General features: G+C 62.0%; 1 protein-coding gene across 1 annotated transcript in view; it reads left to right on the top strand.

The window, feature by feature from the left end:
* LOC137363978 (trichohyalin-like) overlaps window positions 1-13,053 on the top strand; it is a 46,960-nt gene that overhangs the window by 14,428 nt on the left and 19,479 nt on the right. The window contains 4 exon segments of the mRNA XM_068027468.1: window positions 2,104-2,162; window positions 9,399-9,539; window positions 10,715-10,965; window positions 11,137-11,391. Of these exon segments, the coding sequence (XP_067883569.1) occupies window positions 2,104-2,162; window positions 9,399-9,539; window positions 10,715-10,965; window positions 11,137-11,391 (706 nt within the window).

The raw sequence follows: 13,053 nt of genomic DNA, 5'->3' as shown, positions 1-13,053 counted from the left end.
GTGACACGAGTGAAAGAGATCTAGAGCGCGAGAGAGCAGGAGCGCGAGAGAGCAAGAGAACGCAAAAGAAAGCGACCAAGAGCGAAAGCATGAGATAGAGAGCGAGAGAGAGAGCGCGACCACAGGAGAGAGAGAGCGCAACCACAAGAGACCGAGAGCGCCACCGAGACCGAGAGCGCCAACGGGACCGAGAGCGCCACTGAGAGCGAGAGCGCAACCGAGAGCGCGAGAGAGCATGAGAGAGCGTGAGAGAGAGAGAGCGCGAAAGAGAGAGAGCGCGAGAGAGAGAGAGCGCGAGAGAGAGAGAGCACGAGAGAGAGAGTGCGAACGAGAGAGAGAGAGTGCGAACGAGAGAGCAAGTGAGGGAGCGAGAGCGTGAGAGCATGAGAAAGCACGAGAGAGAGAGCGCGAGAGAAAGAGAGAGAGCACGAGAGCGTGAGAGAGCGCGAGAGCGCGAGAGAGCGCGAGAGCGAGAGAGCGAGAGAGAGCGCGAGAGAGAGCGCGAGAGCGCGAGAGCGAGAGAGCGAGAGAGAGCGCGAGAGCGCGCGAGAGAGCGCGAGAGAGCGCGAGAGAGCGCGAGAGAGCACGAGAGAGAGCGAGAGAGCGAAAGCGACAGAGAGCGAGACGAGCGTAAGAGAGAGAGCGAGACGAGCGTAAGAGAGAGAGCGAGAGACAGATAGCTCGAGAGAGAGAGTGAGAACGCGACAGGGAGCGAGAACACGACGGGGAGTGAGAGCGCGGGACAGCGAGAGCGCGGGACAGCGAGAGCGCGAGACAATGAGAGCGAGAGAGAGCTAGAGCGAGAGAGAGCAAGAGCGAGAGAGAGCAAGAGCGCGAGAGAGCGTGAGAGAGAGAGAGCGCAAGAGAGAGAGAGCGAGAGAGAGAGAGCGCAAGAGAGAGAGAGCGCGAGAAAGAGAGTGCGAACGAGAGAGCAAGTGAGAGAGCGAGAGCGCGAGAGAGCGAGAGCGCGAGAGAGCGAGAGCACGAGAGAGCGAGAGCACGAGAGAGCGAGAGCACGAGAGAGCGAGAGCGCGAGAGAGCGAGAGCGCGAGAGAGCGAGAGCGCGAGAAAGCGAGAGCGCGAGAAAGCGAGAGCGTGAGAAAGCGAGAGCGCGAGAAAGCGAGAGCACGAGAAAGCGAGAGACACAGCGCAAGAGAGCGCAAGAGAGAGCGAGAGAGAGAGCGAGAGAGAGCGAGAGCGAGAGAGAGAGCGAGAGGGAGAGCGAGAGGGAGAGCGAGAGGGAGAGCGCGAGAGAGAGCGCGAGAGAGAGCGCGAGAGAGAGCGCGAGAGAGAGAGCGCAAGAGAGAGAGAAAGTGAGAGAGCGAGAGAGCGAGAGCACGAGAAAGCGCGAGAGCGAGAGAGAGCGCGAGAGCGAGAGAGAGCGCGAGAGAGCGAGAGAGAGTGAGAGAGAGCGAGAGCAAAATAGAGAGCACGAGAGAGAGCGCGAGAGAGAGCACGCGAGAGAGAGAGCGCAAGAGAGAAAGCGCGAGAGAGAGAGCGCGAGAGAGAGAGCGCGAGAGAGAGAGCGCGAGAGAGAGAGAGCAAGTGAGAGAGCGAGAGCACGAGAAAGCACGAGAAAGCGCAAGAGAGAGCGCGAGAAAGCGCAAGAGAGAGCGCGAGAAAGCGCAAGAGAGAGCGCGAGAAAGCGCAAGAGAGAGCGCGAGAAAGCGCAAGAGAGAGCGCGAGAGCGAGAGAGAGCACGAGAGCGAGAGAGAGCGCGATAGCGAGAGAGAGAACAAGAGAGCACGAGAGAGAGCGCGAGAGAGCGCGAGAGAGAGCGTGAGAGAGTGAGAGAGAGTGAGAGAGCACGAGAGGGTGAGCGCGCATGAGAGAGCGAAAGTGAGAGAGAGTGAAAGCGACAGAGAGCGAGACGAGCGTAAGAGAGAGAGCGAGAGAAAGATAGCGCGAGAGAGAGCGAGAACGCGACAGGGAGCGAGAACGCGACAGGGAGCGAGAACGCGACAGGGAGCGAGAACGCGACAGGGAGCGTGAACGCGACAGGGAGCGAGAACGCGACAGGGAGCGAGAACGCGACAGGGAGCGACAGCTCAAAAAAGAGGGAGAGCGTGAGGGATAGAGAGCGCGAGGGATAGAGAACGCGAGGGATAGAGAACGCGAGGGATCGAGAACGCGAGGGATCGAGAACGCGAGGGATCGAGAACGCGAGGGATCGAGAACGCGAGGGATAGAGAGCGCGAGGGATAGAGAGCGCGAGGGATAGAGAGCGGGCGAGGGATAGAGAGCGGGCGAGGGATAGAGAGCGGGCGAGGGATAGAGAGCGGGCGAGGGATAGAGAGCGGGCGAGCGATCGAGAGCGGGCGAGGGATAGAGAGCGGGCGAGGGATAGAGAGCGGGTGAGGGATAGAGAGCGGGCGAGGGATAGAGAGCGGGCGAGGGATAGAGAGCGGGCGAGGGATAGAGAGCGGGCGAGAAATAGAGAGCGGTCGAGAGAGACAGCGCGCGGGAGAGAGACAGCGCACGAGAGAGAGACAGCGCGCGAGAGAGAGACAGCGCGTGAGAGAGAGACAGCGCGCGAGAGAGAGACAGCGCGCGAGAGAGAGACAGCGCGCGAGAGAGAGACAGCGCGCGAGAGAGGGAGAGCGTGCGAGAGAGGGAGAGCGCGAGAGAGGGAGAGTGCGAGAGAGGGAGACAGCGAGAGAGCGCGAGAGACAGCGAAAGCACGAGAGAACGCGAGAGAATGCGAGACAGCGAGAGGGAGCGAGAGAGAACGAGAGACAGCGAGAACGAGCGAGAGAGCGCTAGAGAGCGCTAGAGAGCGCGAGAAAGAGAGAGAGCTAGAGAGCGAGAGAGCGCTAGAGAGCGCTAGAGAGCGCTAGAGAGCGAGAGGGAGCATGAGAGAGAGAGCGACAGAGCGAAAGAGAGCGCGAGAGAGCGCGGGTGAACGAAAGAGAGCGCAAGAGAGTGAGAATGCGAGAGAATGCGAGAGAGCGCGAGAGAGAACGAGTGAGAGCGAGAGAGAGCGAGAGAGAGCGAGAGCGCGAGATAGCAAGAGCGCGAGACAGCGAGACAGCGAGACAGCGAGACAGCGAGACAGCGAGACAGCGAGACAGCGAGAGCGAGAGAGTGACAGAGGCAAGAGTGCGAGAGCGCGACAGGGAGCGAGAACGTGACAGGGAGCGAGAATGCGATAGGGAGCGATAACGCGACAGGCAGCGAGAGCGCAAAAAAGAGGGAGAGCGCGAGAGATAGAGAGCGCGAGAGATAGAGAGCGCGAGAGATAGAAAGAGTGAGGGATAGAGAGCGCGAGGGATAGAGAGCGCGAGGGATAGAGAGCGCGAGGGATAGAGAGCGCGAGGGATAGAGAGCGCGAGGGATAGAGAGCGCGAGGGATAGAGAGCACGAGGGATAGAGAGCGGGCGAGAGATAGAGAGCGGGCGAGAGATAGAGAGCGGGCGAGAGATAGAGAGCGGGCGAGAGATAGAGAGCGGGCGAGAGATAGAGAGCGGGCGAGAGATAGAGAGCGGGCGAGAGAGACAGCACGCGAGAGAGAGACAGCGCACAAGAGAGAGACAGCGCGCAAGGGAGAGACAGCGCGCAAGGGAGAGACAGCGCGCAAGGGAGAGACAGCGCGCAAGGGAGAGACAGCGCGCAAGGGAGAGACAGCGCGCAAGGGAGAGACAGCGCGCAAGGGAGAGACAGCGCGCGAGAGAGAGACAGCGCGTGAGAGAGAGACAGCGCGCGAGAGAGAGACAGCGCGCGAGAGAGAGACAGCGCGCGAGAGAGAGACAGCGCGCGAGAGAGAGACAGCACGAGAGAGCGCGAGAGAGCACGAGAGAGCGCGAGAGAGCGAAAGCGACAGAGAGCGAGACGAGCGTAAGAGAGAGAGCGAGAGACAGATAGCTCGAGAGAGAGTGAGAACGCGACAGGGAGCGAGAACACGACGGGGAGTGAGAGCGTGGGACAGCGAGAGCGCGGGACAGCGAGAGCGCGGGACAGCAAGAGCGCGGGACAGCGAGAGCGCGAGACAATGAGAGCGAGAGAGAGCTAGAGCGAGAGAGAGCTAGAGCGAGAGAGAGCAAGAGCGAGTGAGAGCAAGAGCGAGAGAGAGCAAGAGCGAGAGAGAGCAAGAGCGAGAGAGAGCAAGAGCGCGAGAGAGCGCGAGAGAGAGAGAGCGCAAGAGAGAGAGTGCGCGAGAGAGAGAGTGCGAACGAGAGAGCGAGAGCGCGAGAGAGCGAGAGCACGAGAGAGCGAGAGCACGAGAGAGCACGAGAGAGCACGAGAGAGCGAGAGCACGAGAGAGCGAGAGCGCGAGAAAGCGAGAGCGCGAGAAAGCGAGAGCGCGAGAAAGCGAGAGCGCGAGAAAGCGAGAGCGCGAGAAAGCGAGAGCACGAGAAAGCGAGAGCACGAGAAAGCGAGAGCACGAGAAAGCGAGAGACACAGCGCAAGAGAGCGCAAGAGAGAGCGAGAGAGAGAGCGAGAGGGAGAGCGAGAGGGAGAGCGAGAGGGAGAGCGAGAGGGAGAGCGCGAGAGAGAGCGCGAGAGAGAGCGCGAGAGAGAGAGCGCGAGAGAGAGAGCGCGAGAGAGAGAGCGCGAGAGAGAGAGAAAGTGAGAGAGCGAGAGAGCGAGAGCACGAGTAAGCGCGAGAGCGAGAGAGAGCGCGAGAGCGAGAGAGAGCGCGAGAGCGAGAGAGAGCGCGAGAGCGAGAGAGAGCGCGAGAGAGCGAGAGAGAGCGAGAGAGAGCGAGAGCAAAATAGAGAGCGCGAGAGAGAGCGCGAGAGAGAGCGCACGAGAGAGAGCGCGCGAGAGAGAGCGCGCGAGAGAGAGAGCGCGAGAGAGAGAGCGCGAGAGAGAGAGCGCGAGAGAGAGAGCGCGAGAGAGAGAGCACGAGAGAGAGAGAGCAAGTGAGAGAGCGAGAGCACGAGAAAGCACGAGAAAGCGCAAGAGAGATCGCGAGAAAGCGCAAGAGAGAGCGCGAGAAAGCACAAGAGAGAGCGCGAGAAAGCGCAAGAGAGAGCGCGAGAAAGCGCAAGAGAGAGCGCGAGAGCGAGAGAGAGCGCGAGAGCGAGAGAGAGCGCGATAGCGAGAGAGAGCGCGAGAGAGAGCGCGAGAGAGAGCGTGACAGAGTGAGAGAGCACGAGAGGGCGAGCGCGCATGAGAGAGTGAAAGTGAGAGAGAGTGAAAGCGACAGAGAGCGAGACGAGCGTAAGAGAGAGAGTGAGAGAAAGATAGCGCGAGAGAGAGCGAGAACGCGACAGGGAGCGAGAACGCGACAGGGAGCGAGAACGCGACAGGGAGCGACAGCTCAAAAAAGAGGGAGAGCGCGAGAGATAGAGAGCGCGAGAGCGCGAGAGAGGGAGAGCGCGAGAGAGGGAGAGCGCGAGAGCGCGAGAGCGCGAGAGAGGGAGAGCGCGAGAGAGGGAGAGCGCGAGAGAGGGAGAGAGGGAGAGCGCGAGAGAGGGAGAGCGCGAGAGAGGGAGAGCGCGAGAGAGGGAGAGCGCGAGAGAGGGAGAGCGCGAGAGCGCGAGAGAGGGAGAGCGCGAGAGAGGGAGAGCGCGAGAGAGGGAGAGCGCGAGAGCGCGAGAGAGGGAGAGCGCGAGAGAGGGAGAGCGCGAGAGAGGGAGAGCGCGAGAGAGGGAGAGCGCGAGAGAGGGAGAGCGCGAGAGAGGGGGAGCGCGAGAGAGGGAGAGCGCGAGAGAGGGAGAGCACGAGAGACAGCGAGAGAACGCGAGAGACAGCGAGAGAACGCGAGAGAATGCGTGACAGCGAGAGGGAGCGAGAGAGAATGAGAGACAATGAGAACGAGCGAGAGAGCGCTAGAGAGCGCAAGAGAGCGCGAGAACGAGAGAGAGCTAGAGAGCGAGAGAGAGCGGGAGTGAGCGAAAGAGAGCGGGAGTGAGCGAAAGAGAGCGGGAGTGAGCGAAAGAGAGCGGGAGTGAGCGAAAGAGAGCGCAAGAGAGCGAGAACGCGAGAGAGCGCGAGAGAGAACGAGAGAGAGCGAGAGAGAGCGAGAGAGAGCGAGAGAGAGCGAGAGAGTGAGACAGCGAGACAGCGAGACAGTGAGACAGCGAGAGCGAGAGAGTGACAGAGGAGAGATGGAGAGAGCGCGAGAGCGAGAGAGCGCGCGAGAGCGAGAGAGCGCGCGAGAGCGAGAGAGCGCGCGAGAGAGAGAGAGAGAGCGCGCGAGAGAGCGAGAGAGCGCGCGAGAGAGAGAGAGAGCGCGCGAGAGAGAGAGAGAGCGCGCGAGAGAGAGAGAGAGAGCGCGCGAGAGAGAGAGAGAGAGCGCGCGCGAGAGAGAGAGAGAGCACGCGAGAGAGAGACAGCGCGCGAGAGAGAGACAGCGCGCGAGAGAGAGACAGCGCGCGAGAGAGAGACAGCGCGCGAGAGAGAGACAGCGCGCGAGAGAGAGACAGCGCGCGAGAGAGAGACAGCGCGTGAGAGAGAGCGGGAGATCGGGACAGCGAGAGAGAGCGAGAGAGAGCGAGAGAGAGCGAGAGAGAGCGAGAGATAGCGAGAGAGAGCGAGAGAGAGCGAGAGAGAGCGAGAGAGAGCGGGAGAGAGCGGGAGAGAGCGGGAGAGCGCGAGAGAGAGCGAGAGAGAGCGAGAGAGAGCAAGAGAGAGCGAGACGAGCGAAAGAGAGCTGGAGCGCGAGAGAGCGAGAGCGCGAGAGAGCGAGAGCGCGAGAGAGCGAGAGCGCAAGAGAGCGAGAGCGCGAGAGAGCGAGAGCGCGACCGAGAGTGCGAGCGATAGTGCGAGAGAGCAAGAGCAGGAGCGAGAGCGCGAGAGCGCAAGAGAGAGAGAGAGCGCGACAGAGAGCGAAAGCGACAGAGAGCGAAAGCGACAGAGAGCGAAAGCGACAGAGAGCGAAAGCGACAGAGAGCGAGAGCGCGAGAGGGAGCGAGAGTGCGATAGGGAGCGAGAGCGCGACAGGGAGCGAGAGCGCAAAAAACTGCGAGAGCGCGAGAGAGAGAGCGGGAGAGAGCGCGAGAGTGGGAGGGAGCGCGAGACAGCGAGAGCGCGAGACAGCGAGAGCGAGAGAGGCGAGAGAGTGAGAGAGGCAAGAGCGCGAGAGAGGATAGAGCGTGAGAGAGCGAGAGAGCACGAGAGAACGACACGAGTGAAAGAGAGCTAGAGCGCAAGAGAGCAGGAGCGTGAGAGAGCAAGAGAGCACGAAAGAGAGTGACCGAGAGCGAAAGCGCGAGAGAGAGAGCGAGAGAGAGAGCGCGACCACAAGAGAGCGAGAGCGCCAACGAGACCGAGAGCGCCAATGAGACCGAGAGCGCCACCGAGAGCGAGAGCGCGACCGAGAGCGCGAGAGAGTTCGAGCGAGAGAGTGCGTGAGAGTGAGAGAGAGAGAGAGAGAGCGAGAGGGAGAGAGCGCGAGAGAGAGAGAGCGCGAGAGAGAGAGAGCGAGAGAGAGAGAGCGCGAGAGAGAGAGAGCGCGAGAGAGAGAGAGCGCGAGAGAGAGAGAGCGCGAGAGAGAGAGAGCGCGAGAGAGAGAGAGCGCGAGAGAGAGAGCGCGAGAGAGAGAGAGCGCGAGAGAGAGAGAGCGCGAGAGAGAGAGATTGCGAGAGAGAGAGATTGCGAATGTGAGAGCAAGTGAGAGAGCAAGAGCGCGAGAGAGCGAGAGCGTGAGAGAGAGATCGCGAGCAAGCGAGAGCACGAGAAAGCGCGAGAAAGCGAGAGCACGAGAAAACGAGAGACAGAGCGCGAGAGAGCACAAGAGAGAGCGCGAGAGAGAGCGCGAGAGAGAGCGCGAGAGAGAGCGCGAGAGAGAGCGCGAGAGAGAGAGCGCGGGAGAGAGAGCGCGAGAGAGAGAGCGCGAGAGAGAGAGCGCGAGAGAGAGCGCGAGAGACAGCGCGAGAGACAGCACGAGAGACAGCGCGAGAGACAGCGCGAGAGACAGCGTGAGAGAGAGCGCGAGAAAGCGCGAGGAAGCGTGAGATCGAGAGAGAGCGCGAGAGAGTGAGAGAGAGCGAGAGAGAGCGAGAGAGCACGAGAGAGTGAGAGAGATCAAGCGAAAGCGAGCGAAAGCGGCAGAGAGCGAGACGAGCGTAAGAGAGAGAGCGAGAGAGCGAGAGTAAGAGTGCGAACGAGAGCGCGAGAGGGAGTGCGCGAGACAGCGAGAGCGCGAGAGAGAGCGAGATGAGCGAAAGAGAGCTAGAGCGCGAGAGAGCAGGAGCGCGAGAGAGCAGGAGCGCGAGAGAGAGCGACCGAGAGCGAAAGCGTGAGAGAGAGCGCGAGACCGCAAGAGAGCGCGACCACAAGAGAGCGAGAGCGCCACATAGACGGAGAGCGCCACCGAGACCGAGAGCGCGAGTGCGTGAGAGAGAGTGAGCGCGAGAGAGAGAGAGCGCGAGAGAGAGAGAGCGCGAGAGAGAGAGAGCGCGAGAGAGAGAGAGCGCGAGAGAGAGAGAGCGTGAGAGAGAGAGAGCAAGTGAGAGAGAGAGAGCAAGTGAGAGAGCGAGAGAGAGCGCAAGAGCGAGAGAGAGCGAGAGGGAGCGCGAGAGAGCGTGAGAGAGAGCGAGAGAGAGCGAGAGAGAGCGAGAGAGATCGAGAGAGATCGAGAGAGAGCGAGAGAGAGCGAGAGAGAGCGAGAGAGAGCGAGAGAGAGCGAGAGCGCGAGAGAGCGCTAGAGAGCGCGAGAGAGCGCGAGAGAGCGCGAGAGAGCGCGAGAGGGTGAGAGCGCATGAGAGAGCGAAAGTGAGAGAGAGCGAAAGCGACAGAGAGCGAGACGAGCGTAAGAGAGAGAGCGAGAGAAAGATAGCACGAGAGAGAGCAAGAACGCGACAGGGAGCGAGAACGCGACAGGGAGCGAGAACGCGACAGGGAGCGAGAACGCAAAAAAGAGGGAGAGCGCGAGAGATAGAGAGCGCGAGAGATAGAGAGCGCGAGAGATAGAGAGCGCGAGAGATAGAGAGCGCGAGAGATAGAGAGCGCGAGAGATAGAGAGCGCGAGAGATAGAGAGCGTGAGAGATAGAGAGCGCGAGAGATAGAGAGCGCGAGAGATAGAGAGAGAGAGAGAGAGCGAGAGAGAGCGAGAGCGCGAGACAGCGAGAGCGCGAGACAGCGAGAGCGCGAGACAGCGAGACAGCGAGACAGCGAGACAGCGAGACAGCGAGACAGCGAGACAGCGAGAGCGTGACAGAGGCGAGAGAGCGAGAGCGCAAGAGAGAGAGCGCGTGAGAGAGAGAGCACGCGAGAAAGAGAGAGAGCGCGCGAGAGAGAGAGAGCGCGCGCGAGAGAGAGAGCGCGAGAGAGAGAGAGCGCGAGAGAGAGAGAGCGCGAGAGAGAGAGAGCGCGAGAGAGAGAGATTGCGAATGAGAGAGCAAGTGAGAGAGCAAGAGCGCGAGAGAGCGAGAGCGTGAGAGAGAGATCGCGAGCAAGCGAGAGCACGAGAAAGCGCGAGAAAGCGAGAGCACGAGAAAACGAGAGACAGAGCGCGAGAGAGCGCGAGAGAGAGCGCGAGAGAGAGCGCGAGAGACAGCGCGAGAGACAGCGCGAGAGACAGCGCGAGAGACAGCGCGAGAGACAGCGCAAGAGACAGCGTGAGAGAGAGCGCGAGAAAGCGCGAGGAAGCGTGAGATCGAGAGAGAGCGCGAGAGAGCGAGAGAGAGCGAGAGAGCACGAGAGAGCCAGAGAGCAAGCGAAAGCGAGCGAAAGCGGCAGAGAGCGAGACGAGCGTAAGAGAGAGAGCGAGAGAGCGAGAGTAAGAGTGCGAACGAGAGCGCGAGAGGGAGTGCGCGAGACAGCGAGAGCGCGAGAGAGAGCGAGATGAGCGAAAGAGAGCTAGAGCGCGAGAGAGCAGGAGCGCGAGAGAGCAGGAGCGCGAGAGAGAGCGACCGAGAGCGAAAGCGTGAGAGAGAGCGCGAGACCGCAAGAGAGCGCGACCACAAGAGAGCGAGAGCGCCACATAGACGGAGAGCGCCACCGAGACCGAGAGCGCGAGTGCGTGAGAGAGAGTGAGCGCGAGAGAGAGAGAGCGCGAGAGAGAGAGAGAGCGCGCGAGAGAGAGAGAGCGCGAGAGAGAGAGAGCGAGCGAGAGAGAGAGCGAGCGAGAGAGAGAGCGCGAGAGAGAGAGCGCGAGAGAGAGAGCGCGAGAGAGAGCGCGAGAGAGAGAGAGCGTGAGAGAGAGCGTGAGAGAGAGCGTGAGAGAGAGCGTGAGAGAGAGCGCGAGAGAGAGCGTGAGAGAGAGAGAGCGCGAGAGAGAGAGAGCGCGAGAGAGAGAGAGCGCGAGAGAGAGAGCGCGAGAGAGCGCGAGAGAGCGCGAGAGAGCGCGAGAGAGCGCGAGAGAGAGAGAGCACGGGAGAGAGAGAGAGAGTGCGAATGAGAGAGCAAGTGAGAGAGCAAGAGCGCGAGAGAGCGAGAGCACGAGAAAGCAAGAGCACGAGAAAGCGAGAGACAGAGCGCCAGAGAGAGCGCGAGAGAGAGCGTCAGAGAGAGAGAGCGAGTGACAGCGCGAGTGACAGCGCGAGTGACAGCGCGAGAGAGAGCGCGAGAGAGAGAGAGCGAGAGAGAGAGCGCGAGAGAGAGAGCGTGCGAGAGCGAGAGCGCGAGAGAGAGCGCAAGTGAGAGAGCGAGAGCGAGAGCAAGAGAGTGCGAGAGCGGGAATGCGAGAGCAAGAGTGCGAGAGAGCAAGAGTGCAAACGAGTGAGCGCGAGCACGAGAGTGCGTTCGAGAGAGCGAGAGTGCGAGAGCGAGAGAGCGCGAGAGCAAGAGTGCAAGAGTGCAAACGAGTGAGTGTGAGCGCGAGAGTGCGAACAAGAGAGCGAGAGCGAGAGTGCGAGAGCGAGAGTGCGAGAGCGAGAGTGCGAGAGCGAGAGTGCGAGAGCGAGAGAGCGAGAGTGCGAACGAAAGCGCGAGAGAGAGAGCGCGCGAGAGCAAGAGCGCGAGAGAGCGAGGGAGCAAGAGCGTGCGAGAGTGCGAGCGAGCAAGAGCGCACGAGAGAGCGAGAGGCAGCGCGAGGGAGCGCGAGGGAGAGAGCGAGAGAGCAAAAGAGAGCGCGAGTGAGCAAAAGAGAGCGCGAGTGAGCAAAAGAGAGCGCGAGAGAGCGAGAACACGAGAGCGCGTGAGAGAGCGAAAGAGAGCACGACAGCGCGAGAGTAAGAGTGCAAATGAGAGCGCGAGGGCGAGAGCGCGAGAGACAGAGCGCGAAAGCGCGGGAGACAGTGCGCCAGAGAGAGAGCGCGGGAGAGAGAGCGCGAGAGAGAGAGCGCGGGAGAGAGAGCGCGAGAGAGAGAGCGCGAGAGAGAGAGCGCGAGAGAGAGAGCGCGAGAGAGAGAGCGCGAGTGGGAGCGCGAGTGGGAGCGCGAGAGGGAGCGCGAGTGGGAGCGCGAGAGGGAGCGCGAGTGGGAGCGCGAGAGGGAGCGCGAGAGGGAGCGCGAGTGGGAGCGCGAGAGGGAGCGCGAGAGGGAGCGCGAGAGGGAGCGCGAGTGGGACCGCGAGTGGGACCGCGAGAAGGAGCGCGAGAGAGCGCGAAGAGAGAGAGAGGCAGCGAGAGAGCGCGAGAGAGAGAGACCGAGAGCGAAAGCGCGAGAGAGAGAGCGTGTCCGCAAGAGAGCACGACACAAGAGAGCGAGAACGCCACCGAGAGCGAGAGCGCCACCGAGAGCGAGAGCGTCACCGAGAGCGAGATAGCGAGAGCGCGAGAGAGCAAGAGAGCAAGAGAGCAAGAGCGCGAGAGAGCGAGAGCGAGAGAGAGCGCAAGAGAGCGCGAGAGAGCGCGAGAGAGCGCGAGAGAGCGCGAGAGAGCGCGAGTGAGGGCGAGTGAGCGCGAGTGAGCGAAAGAGAGTGCGAGTGAGTGAAAGAGAGTGAAAAAGAGCGAAAGAGAGCGCGAGAGAGCGAGAGCGCGAGAGAGCGAGAGCGCGAGAGAGCGAGAGAGCGAGAGCGCGAGAGAGCGAGCGAGAGAGCGAGAGAGCGAGAGTGAGAGCAAGAGAGTGCGAGAGCGAGAATGCGAGAGCAAGAGTGCGCGAGAGCAAGAGTGCAAATGAGTGAGCGCGAGCAATTGAGTGCGTTCGAGATAGCGAGAGTGCGAGAGCGAGAGAGCACGAGAGCAAGAGTGCAAGAGTGCAAACGAGTGAGTGTGAGCGCGAGAGTGCGAACAAGAGATCGAGAGCGAGAGTGCGAGAGCGAGAGTGCGAAAGCGAGCGCGCGAGAGCTAGAGCGCGAGAGAGCGAGGGAGCAAGAGCGTGCGAGAGAGCAAGCGAGCAAGAGCGCACGAGAGAGCGAGAGGGAGCGCGAGGGAGCGCGAGGGAGCGAGCGAGAGAGCGAAAGAGAGCGCGAGAGAGCGCAAGTGAGCCAAAGAGAGCACGAGAGAGCGGGAGTGAGCGAAAGAGAGCGCGAGAGGGAGCGCGAGAGGGAGCACAAGGGAGCGCGAGGGAGCACGAGGGAGTGAGAGGGAGCGAGAGGGAGCGAGAGGGAGCGAGAGGGAGCGAGAGGGAGCGAGAGGGAGCGCGATGGAGCGAGAGGTATCGCGATGGAGCGAGCGAGAGAGCAAGAGTGCGAAAGAGAGTGCGAGTGAGTGAAAGAGAGTGCAAGAGAGCGCGAGTGAGCGAAAGAGAGCGCGAGTGAGCGAAAGAGAGCGCGAGTGAGCGAAAGAGAGCGCGAGTGAGCAAAAGAGAGCGCGAGAGAGCGAGAACGCGAGAGCGCGCGAGAGAGCGAAAGAGAGCACGACAGCGCGAGAGTAAGAGTGCAAACGAGAGCGCGAGGGCGAGAGCGCGAGAGACAGAGCGCGAAAGCGCGGGAGACAGAGCGCCAGAGAGAGAGCGCCAGAGAGAGAGCGCGGGAGAGAGAGCGCGAGAGAGAGAGCGCGAGAGAGAGAGCACGAGAGAGAGAGCGTGGGAGAGAGAGCGCGGGAGAGAGAGCGCGAGAGAGAGAGCGCGGGAGAGAGAGCGCGGGAGAGAGAGCGCGGGAGAGAGAGCGCGGGAGAGAGAGCGCGGGAGAGAGAGCGTGGGAGAGAGAGCGCGGGAGAGAGAGCGCGAGAGAGAGAGCGCGAGAGAGACAGCGCGAGAGAGACAGCGCGAGAGAGACAGCGCGAGAGAGACAGCGCGAGAGAGCGAGAAAGCAATAGAGAGCGAGAGAGAGCGAGAGAGAGC

Source organism: Heterodontus francisci, unplaced genomic scaffold (assembly GCF_036365525.1).
Source record: "Heterodontus francisci isolate sHetFra1 unplaced genomic scaffold, sHetFra1.hap1 HAP1_SCAFFOLD_1144, whole genome shotgun sequence".
NCBI lineage: Eukaryota > Metazoa > Chordata > Chondrichthyes > Heterodontiformes > Heterodontidae > Heterodontus > Heterodontus francisci.
This window is presented reverse-complemented; position numbering and strand designations above follow the sequence as displayed.